This window comes from Cavenderia fasciculata, assembly GCF_000203815.1.
Source record: "Cavenderia fasciculata unplaced genomic scaffold Scf_Dfasci-G-b-205a01.r1-3, whole genome shotgun sequence".
Taxonomy (NCBI): domain Eukaryota; phylum Evosea; class Eumycetozoa; order Acytosteliales; family Cavenderiaceae; genus Cavenderia; species Cavenderia fasciculata.
In genome coordinates this window covers 2,015,755-2,030,294 of record NW_004457737.1, presented here as the reverse complement: position 1 = coordinate 2,030,294, position 14,540 = coordinate 2,015,755, and the positions used below count along the sequence as shown (strand labels likewise).

The 14,540-nt window shown below is 35.4% G+C and overlaps 3 protein-coding genes across 3 annotated transcripts; all 3 read right to left on the bottom strand.

Annotated features, from left to right (window-relative positions):
• Positions 1 to 64: 64 nt before the first annotated feature.
• On the bottom strand, positions 65 to 1,809 carry fray1 (putative protein serine/threonine kinase; the record flags this gene model as incomplete). The annotated part of the gene is made up of 3 exons (XM_004363043.1): positions 65 to 949; positions 1,016 to 1,387; positions 1,462 to 1,809. The coding sequence occupies 3 exons, from the start codon at positions 1,807 to 1,809 to the stop codon at positions 65 to 67; spliced, it is 1,605 nt and encodes a 534-aa protein (XP_004363100.1).
• Positions 1,810 to 4,033: 2,224 nt separating this feature from the next.
• On the bottom strand, positions 4,034 to 5,582 carry DFA_03496 (uncharacterized protein; the record flags this gene model as incomplete). Its single annotated transcript, XM_004363042.1, has 3 exons — positions 4,034 to 4,472; positions 4,541 to 5,118; positions 5,190 to 5,582. The coding sequence occupies 3 exons, from the start codon at positions 5,580 to 5,582 to the stop codon at positions 4,034 to 4,036; spliced, it is 1,410 nt and encodes a 469-aa protein (XP_004363099.1).
• A 185-nt stretch (positions 5,583 to 5,767) lies between these two features.
• On the bottom strand, positions 5,768 to 13,567 carry gefBB (Ras guanine nucleotide exchange factor; the record flags this gene model as incomplete). Its single annotated transcript, XM_004363041.1, has 9 exons — positions 5,768 to 6,678; positions 6,824 to 6,960; positions 6,988 to 7,536; positions 7,621 to 7,835; positions 7,910 to 8,783; positions 8,851 to 10,401; positions 10,579 to 10,919; positions 12,091 to 12,632; positions 12,709 to 13,567. 9 exons carry the CDS (start codon positions 13,565 to 13,567, stop codon positions 5,768 to 5,770), a joined length of 5,979 nt encoding a protein of 1,992 aa, XP_004363098.1.
• Between the last annotated feature and the right edge of the window lie 973 nt (positions 13,568 to 14,540).

Here is a 14,540-nt window from a genome sequence, read left to right as displayed (position 1 = left end):
ATTATTATTATTATAGTATAATTTAATCGGTATTATTATTATTATTATTTGTTTGTTTGGTTGTTTAGTGGTGAGCGTCGATTGGACTATTGTTTCCATGGTGTCTCATAAAAGATGGGAAATGGAAATGGTGGTGTGAGGATCCTCCTGGACTAGTCTCTCCCTCTGGAGGGCTACTTGGTAGTGGAGGTGAAGTGTTATCCTTGTGATTCTTGGGAGAGGTTGAAAATATCTTTCCAAGAGAGTGTCTTCTAAAGTGTGAGAAGATGGACGAACGTCTGTGCTCCTTGTGAATACCACCTGATGGGGTTGGAGGAGTATTGGATGATGTGTGGGCCGTTGGAACGACATTGTGCAACTTGACCTTGTCTTTGTTTTCGAGGTCGGATAGTTGAGATGGGTGTGATGATGCTCTTGGCATTTTAACATCAGACTCTTTGAGTCCAAAGTCGGACGATGATTTCTTGAGCTGAGGTTTCTCAAGAGACAATCGTCGATTCTTTGGTGTGGAGACGAGGGCTGGGTCAGGCGAGCTGGAACGTGATGATGGAGGACTAGTGTTGGCAGGTGAACATGGTGGTGAGATGTATCCATGTGACTTTCTAAATCTCTCTTCACATGGCGCAAGGCCATTGATGAGATGGTGTACTATATAATCGGGTTTCTTGGCAATCTTGAATACCTTTTTGTCCAACAACTTGGTTGCAGAGGGACGTTTGGTGGGGTCCTTTTGAAGGCACATGTCGACCATGTCCTTGTAGTTTTGGGATACGATTCCCTTTTCGACCTCCTCATGAAGAGAAGGAGATGGATAAAACAAAAGGTTCATGAAAACCTTATTGGGTGGTAACTCGCAATTGGGTGGTTTACCTCTAATCAATTCGATGGCAGTAATTCCAAATGACCAAATATCAACAAATTCATTATATCCTTTTTCTGTTATAATTTCCTAAATCAAATAATAATAATTAATAATTAGTAGTCTGTTTTTAAATAATATATCTTCTTTACATACAGGAGCCATCCAACAAGGAGTTCCAACAATAGTTTTACGATGATTCCATTGATTCTTTTCAAGAACAGCTGTGACACCAAAATCAGCCAATTCAATTTCACCCTTGTTTCCAATAAGGATGTTGTCAGATTTAAAGTCTCTGTGAATTCTGTGATGACTATGAAGATATTGAAGTCCTCTAAGAGAACTCTTCAAAACTGAAACGGCAAGTACTTCAGGTAGACCATTTGGGAACTTGTCCTTGATAATATCGGCAAGTGATCCTGCTCCCAAATATTCCATGACTATCCATAATGAAGATTCATGTAAAAATGATGTATGATATTGAACCAAATTTGGATGATTATTTCCATTCATTACTTTTGCTTCTCTCTATAAAATAAATAATAAAATTAGTACAATTGATTGATTTGTTTGTTTTGTTTATATTTTTTTTGGTTTCTTACAATGACATCTTCAACACATTCTTGAGTTGCTTTTTCAAGATCAACGATTTTAACTGCAACAAAAGTTTCATATGGAAGACATTTGGCTTTCCAAACCAAACCTTCGGTACCTTCACCAACAGCTTCCAACAAATGATAGGCATCTGGTGTATTTGGATATTCTTTTCCAATGTGGTGGAGTTCCAGCATTTCCAATTCCTTGATGATTGAATTTCTCTTTTGTGATGTGAATCCACAGCTACTACAAAGATCAGGTGCACTTTGGGCGCTATCATTCAACGATGATGGTTGATTGTTGGATGATGTCGTTGGTTTCTCTCCAAGACTTTGAGAAAGTTCTTCGGACATTTTGTTTTTTTTTTGGTTATAATATTATTATTTTGGATGATGTTATATTTAAATGATGATGTTATATATATATATATATGGTATAGTGAATATATAATGAAATATATTTAACTATTGGGGGTGTGATATGATAATGATATGTTGTGTAAAATATAGTTTAAAAGCCTAAATATAAATTTTGATTTCTTGACCTACTCATATCTCTGGGTAGGATTAAATTGGATTGGAGCAAGAAAAAAAAAGGTGTAAAATCAAAAAGAGATCTTATTTACTGCTTGTTAAATTGACAATGCAAGTTGTGCGTCAGATAAAAGATACAATAAAAAATAAATTTGGGATTTACAATAAGGCTATTTTAATGATAAAAATTTTAAATAGATAGATAGTATCTAGTTTTCTTTGTTGCTTTTCAAATCTGCAAATATTTAAAAAAAAATTGATTAATCTATTCTTATTATTATTCCTATTATTCTATTACTATTATTATTGTTGTAAAAAATTAAAATTTGTGGGTATATTATAATATAATTGTTTGTTTAAGATTTATATAAGGGTTATCATCTCCTTTAAAAGTATGTTGTATGAGGTGAAAAAGAAATATATAGACAAAGTTTGCGGAAATAGAAACCAGGTTTTGAGAAAATAATAATTAATTAAAATTAATTAAATTTAAAAAAAAAATGATATCTTTGAACTGAAATCCAAGTACCGGACTGAATTCCTATGTTTGGTGATGAATATCGATTATTTTTAGAGAAGGGGTTTCTACTTGTTGGTGGGGTAGGGGCGAGCGAGTCTTGAATATAAAAATAGGGTTCACAAAAAGTTGAGAAATAAAGATAATAATAAATAATAGTAGTACTAACACACACTAGAACGTTGAAGAAATAAAAATGTATAAAACAAAGATCTTTCTATCGCTCTCCTTTTCTTGAGAAATGTACTAATAGATATCGATTTTTATTATCCTTTTTGAATAAAAAATGACAAGGTCTCTGTTGGCTGAGAAGGGTGGTTGTAATAAATAAAATCAAATAAATAAATAAATAAAAGAGAGATAATGATGATATAAATAAAATATATAGAGTGAACACAAAAAGATAAAAAAAGAATTATAAATAAGATTGAACAACGGGAGAAAAGGTTTCAAAAAAATAGAAAATAAAACCAAATTATTATTATAGTAAATAATAGCGGACAGGGGGTTTAATGTTGGTTGGAGGTAGATGGGAAGGGAAAGAGACAGAGAGAGATCGAAACCCAAAACACACACAAGAAGGTTTCTTCGTAACAGTAGCGGAGAGTAGGAAATTAATTATTAATTGGGTAGGTAGGTAGGGATAGTTGGTGTTAGGGTCTGAATTCACAATCTGACCTTTCCAACAAATTGAAATAAATAAAAAAAAATTTTTTTGTTCGTTTTCCAAAAAGGCAGGTGTATCGCTACGTTCGAGCGAATGACGAATCGATTTTACCAAATTCTACACTGACAACACTGTATAGCCCGGGCCACAATCGTCATGACGCTTCCTACATCTCTCCTTTGCATTGCCAAACATATTAATTTAAATTAAGATCTTTCCTGTGAACCGGGTCGCCACGACTCTCTCCCAGAAATCTAATCATTCTTCTTCATGTTCTTCTCTCCTCTCCTCTCTGTCTGTTGAGTCATCACCATCAGTGATGCTATCTCTATCGATTAAGATTCCAGCAACGATTCAGCATCATCCTCACCTCAACCCTCAAACATACATTTCGTACAACACACAGAGTAAATATAGAATGATTTTGAAAGTTCCCATTACACCCAAATGATCATTATCATCGATCCATCATCATCATCAGATGATGAGATAATTAAAAATGTAGTACAGTAGAGTAGTTAAACGAATTGTACAACAATTTGTTCATTCTAACATGCATGCATAATATAATATAATACTGTTGCTAAGTCATACATACACAACCAACCACATTCTTATCGACCCCCACCAGTAGAAAAACAATGTCTCCATACCATTATGTTGAGTGGTCGAAAGATCCAACAATAGAGCAACCAGTAGTGTTATTATAATTATTGTTTTTACAAACAAAAATGAATTTCCTTATTTAAATATTTTGTTTGCCAGTATTGTCATACCGTCATTCAATAATAACAACGTACTATAATAATTTCCTTATTTTTTTTTTGGTTTGTGGATTAATTTATTTAAGAGGGGAAGTTTTAAACGATACATATTTTCATTTTCTTATCTTGTACCAAAGGTTTACAAATTTTATCGATGAATTCAAACAACTCTTTGACACAAGTCTTTCCAAAAACATCTTCTTTTTTCTGATTGGTATATGATTTATCGATGACAACGTATCTAGTTTCCTCATCTGTTTTTGGTTGATTTCTAGAGGTAGAAGATGTGGAAGTGGTTGAAGCAGCAGCAGTAGCAGTTTCATCCTTTTCAGTGACGGTACCATAATCGATTGGTTCAAGTGTCGATCCTGATAATTGTAATGCTCCACTTTCAGCCAATTTTAATAATCTGTTTGGTGTACCAATTACAATTCTGTATGGATGTGCTTTTAACATTTCTACATGTTCCTCTACCTTTTTATGTTTTGAGAAAAATGTTCCAATCTTTGGGAATTTAAAATGTTTTCTTAATTCTCTGTAATTAAACAAAAATAAATATTAATATTTATGAATTAACCTTTCAATGTGATAGGGGATAATTACTTTTCAAGTCCAATTGCTCTATATGCAGATGATGAAACAATAACAACTAATGGGGAACCAACTTTAAGGGCACCAGCACGTTTGTTTGGGAAACCTTCAAGTTTGGAATGAAGTTGATTTAAAAATGATGGTAAATCTGATACATTATCATTTGGTTTAATAAAACATGATGCTATGAAAGAGAGAGAATAAATATTAATATAATTAATTATATTATAATTTGATTTAAATAAACACATACGATGATATTTTGTAATTTCCAAATCAGTCATTTTAAGGGAGTCTTTTTGTTTACGTAATAAATATAATCCTTGATCCTCTGGTTCCATACATTCAATAGTAATCATTTGATCATTGTTTGATGCTTCTGTTTCTGATCTCTTTGGTTTCTTTTTCTTTTGACCATCTGCTTTTTTGTCTTTATCATTATCCTCTCCAATAATCTTAATTTCATCGTCACTATCTTCTTCAACAGCTGCTGCTGCTACTGGTGCTATTTTAATATTTGGTGATGCTTTTGATCCTCTAACTCTAGAGGTGGATTCTTCTTCTTCTGCCAATTCAACTTCTTTGTCCTCCTAAATATATATTTAAATTGTCAATACACTGTAGTCCACTGATAATACTCGACTATATTGTTCAAACATACAACTGGTTTATAATGATCTAAATTAAATCTCTTTGATCTCTTTGGAAGCATATCAGTGTATTCGTAAGAGTCCAAGTCATCGGCAGATCTACTGTTCTTAGTCTTTGGGTTGATATGACCGACAGAGGCTGGTTCGATATTCTTTCTCTTCTTTGGAGTCATATCGAAACCATCGTTGTCTCTTCTTGATAGACCTCCGCTTCCTCCACCTCTACCTCCTCCTCCTCTTGGACCACCTCTACCTCCACCTCTGCTACCACCACGACCTCTACCGCCGCCACCGCCACCTCCACCACGGCCTCCACCACCTCCTCCTCCTCTTCCTCTACCTCCACCTCTTCCTCCTCCTCTACCTCTACCTCCACCTCTACCAACACTGAATTGTCCGTCCATTATATATATATCTTCTCTATTTACAAATATACTACTTTTAAAATTCAAAGATGATTCGGTCGTTTTTTGTTCACCTCCCCAATTCAAAAAATAACGTTAAAAACGAGAAATCAATTAATTTATTTTATATTATTATTATTTCTACAAAGATATCAATACAATCATTTATTAAAGTTTAGTTTAGTTTAAATTAAATCTTGATATTTAACACCTCTTGGTTCGAGTTTAAGAGATAGAGAAAATAAACCTTCGTCGGTCATTGGTTTAAATAGATGGGGTGGGCGTTCCAAGGAAATACTCTTTCGTTTGGCTGCTACAATTGAGAAACTATGGTGTGGGTTGTTGTTGTTGTTGTGTCCTCCAGTCATTTGATTGGTTGCGTTGTGTGGTGGTGTGATATTATTATTGGTATGGGTGTTGGTAACTGTGACAGGGGGAGTTGGAGATGGAGATGAATTACCACTGACTAGTGCATTTGGTGGGGTTGCTGGAAGTGAGGATGGATTACTATTACCGGCACTTCCTGGTGTGCCTGCCACCGATGAACTTCTGCTATGTGATTTCTTTGAGACATAGTAGTGGTGACCTTGAGTATCTTTGGGTGAGAGAATGGAAAAGATATTATTGGTACTAACACTCTTTCTTCTTCCAATTGGTTTCTTTCCTAATGATGCTTCGGCTGTCGTGGTTGTAGTAGAGGTGGTAGTGGGGTTGGTTGAATCTCCTCCTGCCCCCCCGAGTGCAGCACTTCCATCAACTGAAGTTGATAAAAGGTTGGCAGTAGATGTATTAATCGATGAGGATGATGGAGAACCTTGTGCAGAAGATGACCCTGTAACAGATGGTGAAGGTGATCTAGATCTAGAATTAATTCTATCAAAAAAGAGTGATGGACGTGAGAGTTGTTGTTGTGGTTGTGGTTGTGATGATGATGATGGTGGTGGAGATGGTGGTGGAGTTGTGGTTGAGAGTGAAAGTGATAATGCAGTCGTAGCTGTAATTGTGGGAGTAGTATAAACTCCTCTTGGAGTGGTATTATTATTATTATTGTCTGGACTAGTATTGGTAGTAGGAGACCGTGGTGAAGATGGTAGAACTGTGAATAGGAGTTGAAAAGTTGTGTCTTGGTGATGTCATCTTTGGCGTATCAGTAAGGTCACCCCGAATGATCGAGTCCAAGAGTTGGTGTGTTTGTATCTCCAAGAGTGTTTTGACAGTTGGCAGGTTAGCCTCGCTTTGACTTCTTTCAACCTTTTTAAGACGGCCAAGTGGACTCTTGAGAGAGTTTATAGAGGGTGGTGGAGTAATAGATTTCTTTGGACTCCAAGTATTATAAGAATATTGTTTTTTCAATTGATCGCCATCCAATGTGAAACTTCTAAATAATCTATTATTTTGTTCTTGCAATTTCTTTGTTTCATCTAATCTATTCTTATGATTATCATCTGATTCATTTTGTTGGTTTGTTTCTTGATGATGATCCTCATCTGATAAATCTTCTTCATCATCATCTGATTCCTCTTCTTCTTCCTCTACACCATCCTTTTCATCCAAATTATCTGGTTTTGGAATTAATGGTTTGATATCACTATTACTATTATTAAGGTTTACTAAACTATTATTAATTGGTGTAGTAGTTGTAGTCGTGGTAGCTGTAGATGTAGTAGTTGTAGTTGTAGTATTATTTGATTGATTATTACTATTAGTTTTAGGAATATTTAAAAATGAATTATTAATTGGTTCACCAAAAATATTAAGATTTGGAGTTAATAAAAGTGTCAATCTTGGATCGGCATTCATGAGATAATGATTCTTTTGGTATAGTTGGATTTGTTTTATACAATTATAGACCATCTTTAACTTTGTAAGATTTAATGTCCAATTACTATCATCTGTACCAATATAATCTGGATTTCCTTCTTGAATGAATGTTAAATCTGATAAAATCAATCCACTATAAATAATATAACAAATAATCATCAATTAATTAATTATTTCTATATCTTTTTAAATTCCTTTCTTTTTTTTTTTTACATACAAAAATGGTATACAAGGAGTAGTAATAGTTTTTAATTCAGTACGATAATTTTTAAAGTTTTCTTCATTTTCCATCAACCTTTCCAAATCTTGTAATGTCTTTTGACTAGTCTTTGGTAAAATCTTTCTTGTCCATTTTAATCTAACAACTGCTGAATGCGATATACCTGCATAAATTGCCATCATTGAATTATAATTACGAAGTTCATGTAAATACTAAAATAATAATAATAAATCAAGTTAGTTTTCTTTCAATCTTTTTTTTTTAATTTTCTAATTTTCCGTTTTACCTTTGCAATTTTAATAAATTTAGCCATAACTTTACAACGATCCTTTAATTTAGTTTCATTGAGAATGGTTTGAATGACATTCATTGAGATTTCATTGAATCTAGCAATTAGTTTTGAAATGTTCATTGCCTTGTCCTTGTGTTGTGGTTTACCCCACACTCCATTCATCAATTCCGATGGCTCAACACAAATAAATATACTATAGTCTACAACTGTAATGGATTTGGCAATCTCTTTGGCGGGAGCATCCATGATGGAGAGGAAGATATCAGATGTGGACCATGTAGATGACCGAGGTCTGGTTTCAACTCGCACTGGGAAATCATGTGATGGTGAGTGATGGTGGTCGATGGCACTAGAGCTGAGGTGCCCAGTTGGCAACAATTGGTTGACACGATCGGCCTTGGAGAGCCCCATTGTTGGTGATGGTGGTGGTGACGAGCTCTCCAAATTGGATTGACTCGTAGTGTCACTGACATCACAAATCGATGACGTATCGTCGATATCCTCTTCAATATCTGGAAAGGTTCTAGTGTGTTTAAGTGAGGTTGATAGGTACGCTTTGATCTTTTGCTTGGATTTCTTGGATACGTATGATTTCTCTGCCTCGGCAAATCCCCTACTGTACATTGGCATGCCACCTCTTTCCAATATCTTGGTCTCGAGTATATAGGCAATTTGGTTGCACACCTCAATAATCTTTGAAAAGTTGTAGTCTTGTGACTCCTTGTCTGTGTTTCGAATATCGACCAAAAACTCTTTGAATCGATTGACAAAGTCAATGTTGGAAAGTGATGATATAGGATTACTTTGTAACCAACTTTTTAATATTGTACAAATTCTAATCTTTGATTGTGGACTTTCAATTTGATATCTTTTTAAAAAAAAAAAAGAAATATTAATAACATTATTTTTTTGGTCTCCATTTTTTGGACACATACTGTTCAATTAAAGCAATTAAAATATCTTCAGAGGTATATATACATTCATAGGTTGAGAAAAATGTTTTAAAGACTGCAGAGGATTCTGTATTCTCACCTATAAGCTTGGCAACCATTTTCTTTAGACTGATCGATAGAATGTGTTGCTTGAGCATCTTTTCCTCATTGATAGAGTCGTTGGATGTTGATGCTTTAATGCCATCAGTAGCTGTCGATTGATCTGAATGACCAGCACCACCAGCACTGGGTTGGTGTGCACCCATTGATGGCTTTCTTGGCGACTTGACAGACTCTGCTGCACTAGCGATTTGTTGTGATGATGATTCTTGAGAGTGAGCGGTTTGGCTGTGTTGAAGTGAAGAAGCAAGCAATGAGAAAGAAGAGGAACCTGGACTACCGGCAATCACATTCATAAGATTTGAATCGGATGGGAAAATCTCACAACTGTTTTTGAGAACTTCGACCAAACGCTCAAAAGGACTCCCGTTGAAATTCATTGACTCGTCCCACTTGGGAATAGCGACAGTGTATCTATTTCGGTTATTTTGGCGACGTGGGAGTGGCGGCGATGGGTTGGGAGTGGTGGCACTCGTGCCAACGGTCGAGAATGACACGGACGAGGATGAGAGCGAGAGGGGCGCCACAGAGCTAGACACCTCGAGTGAGAGTGATTGGATAGACGGCGACTTTGACATGGATGGTGAGCTAGTCGACGCTGAATCCAAATGTGAATGAAGGTCGTGGAAAAAGTTGTGGTGGTGGTGGTGTTGGAGACTGTGGAACCCACTAAACGAGGTGGATGGCGAACTAGAGGCTGTTTGGCTGGTTGTTGACAACAACTGTATCTTTCGAATCAACTCTTCCTTTTCCTTGCGCCATTCAGTCTCTTTGACACGTAGTGTTGAGAGTTGGTTGTTGGCCTCACTCAGCTGACTACGCAGCTCGTTGGTCTCTTGCTCCTTGACGGTAGGGTCGTATGTCGACACTAGAATATTAGGTGGAGGTGTCATGGCCGTCGAGATGTTGATAGCTGACGCTGACCGCTCTTTGAGGTGATGATGATGGTGACCATGGTGATGATGCAAAGTACGTCCAAGATCGCTTGTACTTGACGTATGCATCAGGTGGTGACCACCATGACCATGTTGTTGAATTCCAGAAGATGCACCATCACTACTAATATGGTGGTCATTAACAAAATCCTCTTCTGTTATATGAGACATATCTCTGGATTTACGATTCAACAGTCTTACAAAAATACTATTTCGTCGAGACTTCTTTTCCGAAGAGTTGAACGAAGTGGCCGAACTAATCGAAGTAATAGACGAAGATGAGTCTCGTAACGACATACCATGATCAGGTGCACCACCAGTACTATGATGGTCATCCGTACCATTATTATTATTATTATTATTCGAAGTAGACGATGCATTATTATCAGCAGCAGCATTATTTGGATCTTCCAATAGATTAAGTTTAGATTTTCTCAATGACCTAGTTATAAAACTAAATCTTTCCTTTTTTTCTTGTTTTAATGTACTTGTTCTAGGTCTACAAATCAAATCAAATCAAATCATTGGTTAGTATCATTTATGTTGAGACGAGTCATTCAATGCAAAACAAACACAACCCACTCACCACCAACACAATTGTGTAGAATTGGGGTGTGGTAATGAGTTTTGTTTGTTTAAAGTATTTTGTTGTTTTACTTTTACTTTTACAACATACCTATTAAAAGTAGATAGAGCAGGATCATTTGTATTTGGTTCATTGATTGTAATGGTATCTTGAAACTTGACAGATAGATTACTTGATGATCTGTTGATAGTGGGTGTGGTGTTGGCAGATGACAATGTGGTTGAAGAGGCACTACCGCCAAGACCACCACCGCTACCTGGTATAGTCAACGATGGAGATGAAGCTGCCGTTGGTAACATACCTCCATGTGGGGATTGGAGATATGATATAGAGGTTGGACCAGGTGGAAGCGATGATGACGATGATTGACTCTTTAGAGAATTACTCTTGCCTCCATTGAGTGAAGAGGAAGAGCCTTCTCGTTTTAGTCCCTTTTTAAAGAAACTGGACAAGCTGCTACCTTCCTTTTCTTTCTTTTCTACCTTCTCTGCCATTTCCTAGCGTTTGAGAAGGTTTATATTATGATTGTCTACTATAAATAGTAGAGTTGTTCAAATGGAAATAAATAAATAACTATATTTATACTCTCTCTATTATTTGCTATTCCTTTGTCAGTTGAACTTATTTATATTATTTATATATATATTCTATTTATAATTATTTAATGTATGTATGTAGCGTATGTGGATAAATAGAGATGATGATGGTGAAGTTGACAAATTAAAGTAATTGATTATTATTGGTTTGTCTGTTTGCTGTAGGACGGACGGGATGTTTGTTTGTTTGTTTGTTTGTTGGGTGGCTAGCTATGGGAAAGTCTGTGTGTGTTGACTTTTAAACTCTCAATGTTACAATAATTGATGAACTTGATCGAGTTTTTTATTCTTGTAACCGGCTAGATGCTATGCAATGCTATACTGTAGTGTTGTGTGTGTGTGTGAGTTGCTTGACTGATTGGTCTGTACTGTATTACCACTACTATTTTAAAAAGTAAGGATCGTCGAGGGTTATGAGAATGAATGACCGACTTTTTGTTGTTGTTGTTTGTGTAAAGTGTGGAAGGGGTGTTGAATGGTGAATGGGGACTACTGTAGTCTAGAACTTAAACTGTATGTAAAATAAATATATATTTATAAATAACTTTCTTTTCTTTGTATTAATAATGATGTTGATGTGTTGTTGCAAGGACACACAATGTTGTTCGGTTAGGTTGAAAACAATGAATGAACTAGTTTTGTAAATTCCATCCAAGTAGGTTTGTGGGAGTTTTTTTTTTACAATGACAGGGGTGCCAAGACCTCATCAGCCCCCTTACTTTGAATTGTTCTCGATTTTTGTTTTTAGCCACGTGATCTCTCTAAATCGACTGTTCTGAGATTTGAGCCCATTGTCAGAAAATGATGAACGAGTGTGGAGTGTCCACATCACGATACACTTTTTGATCCTACCAACAGATAGGATACTTTATCTCTATTTAAGTAATGATTTATTTATTTTATTTAATAATATAATATTGTGAAGGAAGAAGAAGAAGAAGAAGTAAAGTATTTCTTCTTGTTATTATTAATATTACTTGTTGTTGATGTTGTTTAAACCAAAAACCTTTTCGGCTTTATCAACAATTTCAATTGCAATGGCAAGAGATGATGTTGCGGATGGGGAGGGAGAGTTACGGACATGGAGTACACCATGTTTTCCTTGTGCTGGAGCATCGAATATAAAGTCATCGATTAGTTTACCAGTTTCATTGTCAATGGCCATGGCTCTGACACCACTAGCGCCACTGACCACTTGGTCAATATGAATGGATGGCATGAATGGTTTACAATGTTCGAGGAATCTCGATGGGAAAATGTCTCTTAGTAGCTCACCTACTCCATAGCTAAAGTGTTTGAGTGCCATCTTTTGTAATCCTCTATTACCTAGAAACTCTATAAAATCCTTTAATCTAAAGTCTTTGTAACTATAACCTTCTCTTGAAAATGCCAATACCGCATTTGGTCCCAACCAAACATCACCATTTATCTTTTTAGTAAAATGTACTCCCAAGAATGGAAATTCTGGGTTTGGTACTGGATATACCATCCCTTTAATTAAATGACTATATTCTGGTTTAAATTTTAAAAAGTGTCCTCTAAATGGTACTATAAAAAATTAAATCAAAATTAATAAATATTATTATTTAAATATATTGTTAATATTATTATTATGATTGCATACCAATAGATGGTTCATTACTACCAAATGATAATTTTGATACTTTATCACTATACATTCCAGCACAAGTAATTAAATATTTTGATTCAATAGTTCTACCATCTTTTGATTTGATTTTAATGCTTCTTCTGTCAGTCTCTTGTTGTTGTTGTTGATTAGATTGTTGATGATTAAAATCAAATTGAGTTGCTTCAAAACCAAATAATATATTTCCACCATTCTTCTTTACATCATTGGCAAAGGAGTTTGTAACGACTTTGAAATCTACAATACCAGTGTTGGGAGAATGAATGGCACGAACACCGGTGATGTGCGGTTCGAATTGTTTCATTGCCTCTCCGTCGTACATTGCCAGTCCTTTGACACCATTTTCAATTCCATTGGCCATCAACGCCTCTAGTCTGGGTACCTCGTCTTGTCTAGTGGCCACAATCAACTTACCACAACGTTCATGTGGAATATTATTCTTTTCACAATAGTCATACATCATGTCAGCACCTTTAACACATAGCCTAGCTCTAATCGAACCAGTCTTGTAGTAAATACCACAATGAATGACACCGCTGTTATGTGATGATTGATGTGGAGCTATATCATTCTCTTTTTCAATAATGCAAACTGACAGTCTCTTGTTGTTGTTGTTGTTATTATTGTTATCTACTTGTTGTTGATAAGACCTATTTAACAACTCTCTAGCTGTTGCAGTACCAACTATACCACCTCCAACTATTACTATATCATATTTATGATTACTACTACTCGTGGTACTAGTACTAGAGTATGATCTTCTTGCAAAAAGGAGGTGATAGGGGGTTTTTGTCTTTTGTATAATCGAATGAATGAGTTGGTGTGAGTGATTCATCTTTCACTCTGTTTCTTTTCTATTTGTACTATTTAAATTAATTATTTACTATTCTATTCTAAATTACTCATTTTTGTATTTTGTCAAACTCCTTTCTTTTCTTTGCGCGCTTTGTATTTATTTATTAATCAAATACTATCAATGAAATAACAGACACAGTATAAAATTTAGAAATATAAAATAATATTTTATAATCTGTTATTCAATTTACACGTAGGTACTAGTTTTTGTCCCTTTAGATTCTCCATTATATGACAGGATAGGTAATGGGTGAGCTATAATCAACATATCAACATTATTTAAATCATCCATCATCATCATCATCTTCTTCTCAATTCAAGTTCCCAGAAAGTATTATAATTAATATAACATAATATATATATTTTATTTAATTATTGTGTATCATGTGACACATGATGTGATGCGCCATCACCTCACATGATCAAACAAAAAATGATGACCATCGTGGTAATATTATTGGTTGATGATATCAGGGGATTTGTTCATTAGATGTCCTTTCAAAGGGCTTATCTTTGACTCCAGTCGATTGGAATGTGGAGCCCTCGAGTTGATTGCCCCGCCTCTACAATGAAAAATCGCCCATTTTTAAGGAGGGATATCGACCAGCAGTGTCTTCAATCAGAGTCGACAACACTGATGGGTCGGGGTTCCTTCCATCAAGATTTAGAGGCCGAAACAAAATTTAACTAGCTGTCTTTTGCAAGGACAAGACCTAAGAAGGAAACCCCTATTGCCACATAGGCAGAAGATTCTTGAGGCTGGCTAGTGATTGGGTGGAATGTTATAACACATCATTCATCCTCCGAAAGATATCTTTCGAGGAACCTTGTCATGATTATTCTTTTATAACTTTTGTTGCGCTCTTGAAAGTCCTCCTGTAAATCACCTATCTCCACACCAACCATTTATTTATTTATTCTCATTTCCAAAACACCATTCTCATTATAATTAT